Here is a 10130-nt window from a genome sequence, read left to right as displayed (position 1 = left end):
GCCCGCCGGCTACGAGCCGTCCTTCGCCGCGCCCTCCAGGCCCGCAGCCAGGGCCGCCACCTTCACCGAAAAGAAGAGCTGCCTCATGGAGGAGCTCTTCGGGCCCGGCTGTGTCCTAAAAAGCGACGCCCCGAGCCCTGACGTTGGCAAAGCCTCGGAGGAGGCTGCGAGGAGGAGAACGCAGCAGCGCCCGCCCCCGAGCCAGGCCTCGGCCAGCAACGCCTTCGGGGACTCGAGAGCCACCGTGGTAAACCCGTCCTCGCCCACCGAGGGGCGGAGGAAAACCGTGGGCTGACTGCGGCCGGCCAGCACTGGCCGCGTCCTCATCCCAGGGTGGCCCTGTGAGCGCCACTGTGGGCGACTAAGGTGCTTTACTATGAATCAGACTTTTCCAGAACACTAGGTTACTGACATTGATCACAACTGCGCGGCTGTAACACGGAACCCGCCCCTGCGCTTGGGGAGACTGACTTTATTATAGGGCTGCAGCACTCAGACTCCAAGGCTGGCGGACTCGGGCAGGCCAAGACCCAGGCCTCACGGGCACTTGACCAGCAATCAGATTGCCTTTAACTTAAAGCGCGCAGCAGCTTCGAAGGGAAACAAGTCAGTAGACTTTTAAAAAAAAAAAAAAAAAAGCAATCACCAACCCTGTTTTTGCGAGATTCTGAATGTTCTCAGTCAGCGGACCCGGGCACGTGGGAGCCCGTCTTTGCGGGTGACACTCCCCTCATCTCATGCTCACCCAGAGGATCATGTAGCTGCCGATCTGCACACCTGTACCCTGCCTTTTTTCGTGCTAGTGTGAAATTAAAAGCCCATTGCGGTAATAAACATGCCTCAGGCTAGCTGCTCGGGCAGACGTGGCTATGTTCCCAGTATTGCACCCCTGAGTCCGGACACAGGGCCCCACACCCCTGGCCACGGTGTTACCTACCCCCCGGGGCACACACTTCCCCAGGTGACACCCACACGCTTCTTTTAAAGTCGAGCGAAATACAGGTGGGAACTGTATTGAAAAGCAAGGATGAGGTAAATACAGGCGGCAAAGGCTCCGGTCTTTATGGCGGAGAAGCAGGAACCCAAGCGGGAGAGCCGGCACCCTCCTAGGCTGGGGCGGGCGGGGGGCTCCCAACACACGTGTGCTGCCGTGACTGCTGGGCCGTGAAGTCTGGGGAAGGGTGCGCCAGAGGTCTGGCAGTGGCGTCTGGACGCGCCATTATTCCGGTGTTACAGCACCTACCCTGCTTTACGAATTCAAGAGGCCTTTTTATGTTGCCAACTGACGACAGGAGCGCAAGTCAGAGCACTGAATCAGAGCTATCTAAAAGTGCTTCCGTAGGCAACGTAATAAAAAGATCATCTAAGTCGACTGCTTTCCCGTCATCTTTTTAAGTACAACTTTCCACTCACCTTGTTAAAAAATGACCTACAGTCATATGCCTAACTTCAAATCCTACTATGTAACGGTAATCAAAACCCTGGTACTGGTGCGGACACAGATGATGGTACAGAAGGGGAGTCCAGAAATAAGGCCTCATTGTCTAGAATGTCAAATGGCTTTTGACAAAGTCACCAGGACAACTCAGTAGGGGACAGTTTCCTCAACAAAAGGTGTTTGGACAACGACGTATCTAGATACAAAGGAATAAAGCTGAACCCTTACATCACTGGACACAAAAATTAGCTTATAACAGATCAAAGACCTAAATATAAGAGTTAAAATGGTATAAACCGGGCCTCCCTAGTGGCGCAGGGGTTAAGTCTCAGCAGTATGAAGCTGTCCGCAGCCCCTGCAGCACGAGTTCGATCCCCAGCCAGGGAGGGCCCACAGGCACAGCGGACCCTTCCTGTTTCCCCGCCGCTCCCCTCAGCAGTGTCCTTCAGTGGATCCACCTGTTCTGCTCCCCACTCTGTCTCTGGGGAGTCCTCTGAGCCCCGCACCTCTGGCCTGCACCCCAGCTCTGGTATGCATAAACAAGTCTTTTAAAAAAAATTTTTTTAAACCAAAATAAACTGTAAAAAATTACAGGCATCTTATCACCTCGGATTCAGTAATGGAGTCTTAGTTGTGATACCAAAGGCGCAGCGTCACCTACCCAGTAATTACTCAAGATTACACTGAATTCCAGTCGGTACTGAAGAGGGCGGCGCGCACTCGAGAGACAAACATGCAGCCAGCCAGCTCGCCTGCCACAGGGACCGGCTGGGCCAGGGAGGGCGAGCCAGCGCCAGGGCCACGTGACGTGCCATCGGACCTCGTGCAGTCTTGCACCTGCTGATGCGGGCAGAGAGGGCGTGGGCCCCTGTGAGCGGGCCACTCACGGGCAACTGTGCGCTAGCTGCTGTCCACAGAACATTCCTGGACTACCTACGGCGTAGAGCTCGCTCCACGCGCAGACCCCGGCCGCCCGCCGCAGCTGACCCGACTGCGTGGCACCTCCAGGGCGGTCTCGGGATAACGCCGCGGTGGTATCATACCTACGGTCACGATGTCCATGTCGCTGCCCCTTGTAAAACTTTGTCCCCCATTCCTGTCCTACCCTCTGGGTCCTATTCCTCATACCACTGCCGCACGGTTGGCTTTTGCTCTCCTGCATGACTTCAATAAACAGCACAGGGATTTCTGCGCAGGCAGTCTTCCCTGCAAACCTGCTCCCCGACGGCCATGGCCCTCACCACGTTCCAGCCGCAGAGCGACACGAAGTTCCTGTCGCAACAAAAGGAACTTGAAGGACCTGTGGATCAGTGCCCTAGAAAATTCTATTAACTGTCCAAAAAAACGTATGTGGTGTGTGTCTATGTACTTCTGCCGCAGACGCTGCCCCACAAGTCTGACCCCGGCCAGGGAGGACTCACACGGCCCGGCAGATGCTCCTGTCTCCCCGCTGCCCCCCTCAGCAGTGGATTTCAGTCCATCTGCCTGTTCTGCCCCCTGACCCCCATCTCTGGGGAATCCTCACACACACCCCCCACCTCTGGCCTGCATCCCAGTTCTTGTGTGCATAAATAAACAAAATAAAAACAAGGACAGGTCTTGAAAGAGTAGTGCGGAGAAAGGTGGAAGCTTCAGTTACCCCTACTTGGCCTTCAGAGACTACAGATGTGCAGGGCAGAGCCAGCAGCTGTGAGCCGCCCCTCTCCCTCCCGGGGCAGCAGATCTGTCAGAGAGGTTCGAGTAGCAACAGAAAGCTCGTCCCTGGAGACGAGGAGCCCCCACCAGCCCCGGGCAGGCTTCCTGGCCGTGTGGCTCCCAGGTGACCGGCCGCTCCTGCCCGCACTGCGCCGCGCATGGGCGCCGCACGGAGCCTTCCGTGCGCGAGACCCCGCAGCTCCTGTGCGAGGCATCTCGGAGGATTCCCATCGCTGGGCCCCGCACCCGTGTGGAGGCGAGAGCTGGAAGCGGCGGCAAGGCCGGCTGCCGCCAGACCTGTCCTGGGAAGCCCGGATGCCACGGGAGCCACTCTGGGATCTTCAGGGTGACGACACACTCACGTGCCACTGCCCTTGACCGTGGACCGTCAGCAGAAACGACTGCTCACCAGACCCCCAGGGAGCACGAGGATGCAAACCAAGTCTTTCAAAAACTGGCCGACCACTCAGCTTTCCGCCGCGGTGGCCTCTTAGGGGACCATGCCCCTGGCCATTACGGCGGTCACAGCGGAGGACGGCAGGGGAAGAAGGAAGTCACACAGAGCTTGCAGAGATTTTAATTAGGGGGAAGATAGTGTTCTGAGAAACAGCAGAATTACACCTTCGCAGCGAACACATCCACTTAGTTAACTTGGTCAGGCTTCCTGGGGCGTCTGTACCTGTGTTCTTTAGAGCGTGACTATCAAGTGTTTATAAAATGCACGTCACATGAAATGCTTCAATACTGAACATACAATTCAAGCACAACACAATGCAGTCTGGGCTCATGAATACAGTCACAAATCACAGTGATGAAAAATCAACAGCCACAGGCGAGGAGACAGCGCCACACCGCGCTGCCCACGGGCTCAGTGAGGACAGAGCGCAGCTGCGTCCGTTAGTGTCAGCCCTTTGGTACGCGGTGTGGGAGCAGAAAAGGAATTTGCAGATTCCAGTAGTGATATTAAGTTCCCTCCTAATATGGATTACAAATAACAAAGGTTTTTTTAAATAAATTACTAGAAAATTCTGACTTTCCCCTTGGCCATGCGACCTTTAAGTTACGCCAACCGTGCAAATCTCAGGTGCCCCTGGGTGACTCCAGGCGACACCCTGGGCTCCCCCGGCGCCGGGCTGGCGAGCGCGGCAGGGGCCTTTGCGGCTCAGTGACAAGTGTCCACAATCGTGTTTCTTGTAAGAAGCTCAGTTCAAGTCCTAGGAAAACACGAACAAAAACCGAACCTGTACCTTCTGTTTCTTAAAGAGGAAAGCAGCAGTGTAAATGAGGCTTTGACCAAGCAAAAACCATCTTTAAAGTGTCGGGCTGCCTTCCTCTTCCTCCTCAGCTGAAAGGGTGGAGCACAATAGCCACGACTTTGTTACAGACCAAAATCCAACAGGTAATCCCAACACCACCTAAAAAGAAAGGGAGGGAGTCAGCGTGAGCCCCCAGTCGGTCCGGGCCGCACGGCCGTGCCCTGGGGGTACACGTCAGACTGCCCGCGGGCTCTCGAGGCTGCTGCCTGTCCCGGAGGACCACTCGGAACAGCGGCCCTGACTGGGGTCGCCCTCCTGCAGGAGGCGGAGTCGGCCGACGTGGCACTGGCGAGTGGGCCCGTGAGCCCTCTCCGCCTCTCAGGGCACCGCAACGGAAGCAGCGTCCGCCCTTCTGACGTCAGCACGGCACACAGGCCGGGCAGCCCGCACCCTCGGCTGGCCGCCAGAAGGGCAGCACCGAGACCCAGCAGCGGCGCCCTCACGTGGCGGGGGCGTCCGACTGGAAAGCCCAGCGCGTCAGCCCCAGCGGCACGGCAGAGCTCGGCCCTGCACGCCCGGGCGCCTCAGCTGCAGGGTGAGGGCCCAGCCCTGCCCCGGGGAAGAGCAGGTCGGGACAAGCGGGTCGGGACTGCACATAAAGCACAGCTCCTCGAAGCCCAGCAAGGGCTCCCCTAAGCGGGAGACCCGCCGAGACCCCCCCGGGAGCATCAACTCAGGACTGGGAGCGGCGCGATGCTCGGCGGCGCCTGCTCCGGCGTCTCTCGCCATCGCAGGCGTCCAGAGCAGCTGTCCTTCAGGGACCAGAGCGCGGCCGAGGGCCCGTGTGCGCCGCAGAGACGGGGCGTCAGAGGGCGGAGAGGGGCCCGGAACTCGGGGCCAGAGCGCTGTTTCCGTACACGGGGTCTCGGACTCCAGGTCCGGGCTTGAATGCGGACGCAGACCAGGGCTACAGCCAGCTCTGCCACCGACGTGCCGTGACACTGGACAAGCTAGGTGACGTCTCTGGACGTGGTCTCCTCAGCGCCGGTCCTGGGCTCGCGAGTGCCAGCAGCAGAGGGTGAGCGGGGGAGTGCACCGCCTGCCGCGTCGGCCCAAGCAGCAGGCCACGCTCTTCCACTGTGTTCCAGAAAACTTACCTGCCACCCTGGTGGGAAATGCCACCAGACGGTCCAGTGGCGTCATCCACTTGCTCGGCACCACGGCCACGGGGACGGCGTAGTACCTCCAGATGAGCGACACCATCAGGGCAGCCTGCAGAGACACGGCCGGTCGGTGGGCGCCGCCGCACAGCCGCTGGCCAGACAGCGGGCCGGGCCCTCTCCAGGCCCACGGCCGAGACCCCCAGCCCTGCCACCAGCAGGCACACACCGCGGCCACTGCTCACTGCGCGCTCCTGGAACACACGGCGACGGCGGCCGCCGCTGAGCAGCCGTGACACCACACGAGCCGCCCGTCAAGCGGGCCCTGAGGGGCCCTGAGGGGCTGCTCGACGCCACTGGCCTGCACAGCCGGCCTCTCCGCCGAGATGTGAGCGGGGAGGGAGCTCTCTCCCCCTTTCCCAAGCAGCATCCCTCACAGACGGGAATACCCAAAGAAGCGGGCTGACGGGAGGGAGGGCCTCTGGCCCTCGGGAAACCGACGGCCGACCCTGAACGCGTCGCCGCATAAGATCACACTATTCCTGAAGCCGGCCCGCTTTCGGGCAGCCAGGAGCAGAGCCCGCAGAGAGCCCTGGAAATGCAGCGAGTGCACACGGCCGGGTAAGGAAGCCTGGCTCAGGCGCCGGCCTTCCTGAGACCAGGGCGTCCCCAGCTGGGGCGGACAGGGGACGAGCCACAGCCACCACCGTCGGTGAGCCCGGAGACACCCGTCCAAACAGGCTGCTCCCACTCGGCCCCAGGCTCCCCAAACAGCACTGCGAGAGGCCCAGGGCCGCCGCCTTCACGATGACCGCGGCCCGGCCCGGCAGAGCCCGCTCCCCCAGCGTCGCCAGCCCGCCTCCCAGCCCGCGGGCGCGAGGTTCCGAGGGCAGCCCACAGTGGACGCCCGCGACCTCAGGGGACACCACAGCACTTACTTGCAACACGTAGAAAGTGACACTTATCACCCATTTGATCTTGGCCAACTGAGCTGTCCGGGCTTTCACTGAAAGGAAAGGACGGAGTGATTATAGCAGCCACGGCCCTGAGGAAAACAGGCAAGTCCCAGAAACATCGCTTCCTCTTTTGAGACAGTTCCTGACTGTGTCGGTGACATTTGCTCAATGTTCTTAGAAAATGTAAAATGGAATTTCTATGCCATTATTTAAAATAAAGTCACAGAGATTACAGGATTTGAAGTTTTAGCTTGGAAAACCTTAAAACCATTCACCTCACTCAGATTCTTTTCACAGAACACTTGCGAAGGGGGCCACGGTCTCCGCATCACCCGGAGCCGCGTGCGCCGCTCCTCACGCACCCCGGGAGCACGCCCAGGGGCGCGGCCCCAGCCCGGAGGCGCGGCGCGGGGGCAGTGAGGTCTGGCCTCTTCTGGAGACGCCCTAGGGTCAGTGCCGACTCCACTACGAGATTCTCTCTGAAGAGCGTCGAATTTGAAAATGACGACCAGCAGTGCTAACACCGCTCTGAAGGACCCCCGAGGATGCCAGACGCTTCTGTTTAGGGAGCAGAGTCCCACCAAGGAGACAGTAACCATCAGTACTGGGTTTCCCCGGCCAACTTCAACGCTCCTATCGACATCTGAGGCAGCGAAGACTCAATGGCCGTGCTCTACCCACTTCCCATCAGCCTCACCCACTAGCCAGCCTGGCGCGCCGCCCCGCGCTGAAACCCGTACCGTGCGTCTTGAGCTTGTCTGTCATCTTGTTGATCTTTCTTTCCAGCCTGGCGTATCTGGCGAATTCGTCCATCATGTTGACGGTAGACAGCTCTTGCTTCATGTCCTGGATCTCGGCTCTCATCTGTGACTCCTGCTCTGCATCCTTCTGCAGCACCCTGGACATCTGGTGGAGGGGTCAGCGGCTCGGTGCCCCTCCTCGGCGGCACATGTCCCCCGCCCCACCAGCCTCCCCCTGACTGGCCGACTGCCCGCCCCCAGGGCGGCCCTGCTGCCATGTCCTGCTCCGTTCCCACGGCAAACCAAAAGCGCCCTGCAGCTGGAATCACACTGCTCAAGCTGCGCTTCCCTCTGAGCCTGTGGGCGCAGTGGTGCGACTGTCTGTCTCTTCCCCAGCAGCGTAAAGCTGGAATGGCAAAACGAAAACCCACCAGACCCCAGAGCTGTCACTCAGGCACCAAGAACCTCGCACCTGAAGAACTCAGTCCTAAATGAAGTGGCCAGGGCAAGGTGGGGATGCAGGGTGCCCGAAGCCATGGTCACAGGATGGAACCCAATAGGAGGAGCTGGTGCTGGGCAGCCACTGGCCACTGTGGACGCACCAGCCCAGGTGACCAGGGACTCAGGCAGAAGCACACCTTCCAGTGGCCAACACTGGGCTGTGAGTGTAACTCCTCTGCTCATGTAGAAATTGTTTAACGGAGCAATAAAAAAGGCAAAAGGGGGCAGTCATTGGAGCCTTGAGTCTGTGCAACCTGGGGGAGCCAGGCGGAGGCCAGAGAGAGCGGCACGGGTCCCGGGGCCTTGGGAGGGAGGGCCTCCACGCCACTGCCTCTGCCAGCCACGCGGGGACCTGACCACTTGCTGACACCAAGGAAAGGCCAGCCACTCAGCTGGGCCCACCCTGGAAAGCCCACCCTGAGGAGGAAATTCAAACCCAATTCTCTTTAAAATTCATAGAATCGCCTTTCAAGAGCAAGGAGTCTACAGATGTTGCTCAGACTATAGCACAATGAAGAGGCGTAAGTGAGGGAAAGGCTCTCGGACGTGCTGGAGATACGGAACATGAAGATCATCCAGTTGCCCTGGCACAGCCGTAAACTCCACTGAATGCAAATTACGCATCGATAAACCTGACTTTTAAATCTAAACTTCAAGAAGAAAACAAAAGTGTTTAGCATCAGAGACGACACAAAACAACTGAAAACTTGAAGAGGCCTCCGTGAGTGAAGGCAGGAGAGTGACCTTAGGAACTGGAGTTCTGTGCTGGAAGCAGACAACCACAGAAATAAAGAATCCATTACATTTCGAAGTACCATCAAAATGCTTCCAGAGGCGTGAACAGGTGCCAACATAAGCCCAAGTCTTCCATGAAGTGATGAACAACGTGTGCTAGGATCAGGAACTCAACTGCATGATTTGATGAGATCTGGATTTAAATATATTTTGAAGGTGAATCTTCAAAATAAAAAACTTCTGAGGGCCTGTGGACTCAAAAGCACTGCCCAGGCCAGGCAAGCTCTGCAAGGCACGGACTTTCTGGGCCTCGGACTGGGCCATGAAGAACTGAGGCAGCCACTGAGCTCTGAAAGCGCATCAGGGTGACTGGGGCAGGGGGTCTGTCACCAGCCTGGGACCGGACCCGGCCTGTGTCCCCCAGCAGCTGCCTCGTCCTGTCTGAGTTCCACCCTGCGTATGCCAACAGACGAAATGCTGGGCCTCGACAGGCGGGTGCACGGGGACCCCCCACTGGCCGGCATTGCAGCCCCAGACCCTCCTGAAAACCAGTGCCTAGGGACACCTGCAGCCTCGGCACGTCCCTCCTGAACAGTGGGCCTGCTTGGGCGTGTGCCAAGCTGGGACAGAGGTGAGGAAGGCTCCTGAAGCAGGGCAGAGCTTCGCTGCCCCACAGGCCACTGGGCTGGGCAATCGCGTGGCCTCCTTGGCCACTGTGCTCATCACGTTCCAGTTTCCCAGCCTGCCCACTCCTGTGTGGGCTCTTCACCAGCTACTGGCCGCAGCAAAGGTAAAGGAGTGTAGACCTTGCAAAAGAAGGGAGTTACAAAGACCCTGAGGCTGGTTCAAACTGCAGCTGCGGGCACAGGCGGACCACAACCTGAGTGGCCCCCAGCCCCCACCAACGGCCAAGCGGTGGCCGACTGGAGCCCACAATCAGCAGCAGGGGCAGCCCGACAAACACACCGGCGTTGGTCAAGGGCACCTTCCTTGTTCTGGCGGCCAACAGCTAAAGTACTTGTTCTCACCAGCTCCCCCCCCAAAAGCCCTAACATCTCAACCCCGGAGCCGAAAGGGCGCTTTCCTCTACCCCCCCCCAATCAACAAATGTCAACTGTTTGCCTGTTCTCATCATGTCTGTTCTCTCAGCGGGGAGCGAAGGCCCCCACGGGCCCCTACACCCACCTTTGCTGCTGGCCAGGGTCCATTAGCTCCGGGCTTCTCCAGCTGTGTTGCTGGAGGGTGAGCGAGTCTGAGGGTCCTCCAGGCCCAGGAAACTGCCCAGACCACTGCCCAGTGCCAGCCAGGGACAGCCCCTGCGTCCCCAAACACGGACTGCTGCTGGAGCCTTAGGTTCTGCACGCACCCTGGCCACACCTGCTTGAGGCCCTGCTGCACCTCCCACCGACCCCCTGGTCACTATCTAAATTAACACTTGAGGGGCGTCCTCCACCTGGTGTGAGGCTCCAGCGCCCCTGGGAAGGGGGAGGCGCTTGGGAAGACTCCACAGGGCACCCCCTGGGGAAGGGCGCTTGCTACTTTAAGTGCAGATTTCAACGAGAAAGTGGCCTGTCAGTCCTCAAGCTCAGGACGGGCAGCCTGCGCCCCGCAGGTGCCCAGGTCCACCCGGCAGACGGAGTGGCGGGGCC

General features: G+C 59.2%; 2 protein-coding genes across 2 annotated transcripts in view; one reads left to right on the top strand and one right to left on the bottom strand.

Annotated features, from left to right (window-relative positions):
- LCA5L (Leber congenital amaurosis 5-like) overlaps window positions 1–295 on the top strand; it is a 14499-nt gene extending 14204 nt beyond the window's left edge. The window contains exon 10 of the mRNA XM_012730920.1: window positions 17–295. Coding sequence (XP_012586374.1) covers window positions 17–295 — 279 coding nt within the window. The remainder of the gene's footprint in view (window positions 1–16) is intronic.
- Window positions 296–3694: 3399 nt separating this feature from the next.
- WRB (tryptophan rich basic protein) overlaps window positions 3695–10130 on the bottom strand; it is a 9538-nt gene continuing 3102 nt past the window's right edge. Inside the window, exons 2-5 of the mRNA XM_004675375.2 lie at window positions 7246–7411; window positions 6488–6555; window positions 5547–5661; window positions 3695–4548 (exon numbers count right to left, since the gene is read on the bottom strand). Coding sequence (XP_004675432.1) covers window positions 4475–4548; window positions 5547–5661; window positions 6488–6555; window positions 7246–7411 — 423 coding nt within the window. The 3' untranslated portion in view covers window positions 3695–4474. The remainder of the gene's footprint in view (window positions 4549–5546; window positions 5662–6487; window positions 6556–7245; window positions 7412–10130) is intronic.

The sequence above is a fragment of the Condylura cristata genome, unplaced genomic scaffold (assembly GCF_000260355.1).
Source record: "Condylura cristata isolate star-nosed mole 26May11 unplaced genomic scaffold, ConCri1.0 scaffold00003, whole genome shotgun sequence".
NCBI classification, from domain to species: domain Eukaryota; kingdom Metazoa; phylum Chordata; class Mammalia; order Eulipotyphla; family Talpidae; genus Condylura; species Condylura cristata.
This window is presented reverse-complemented; position numbering and strand designations above follow the sequence as displayed.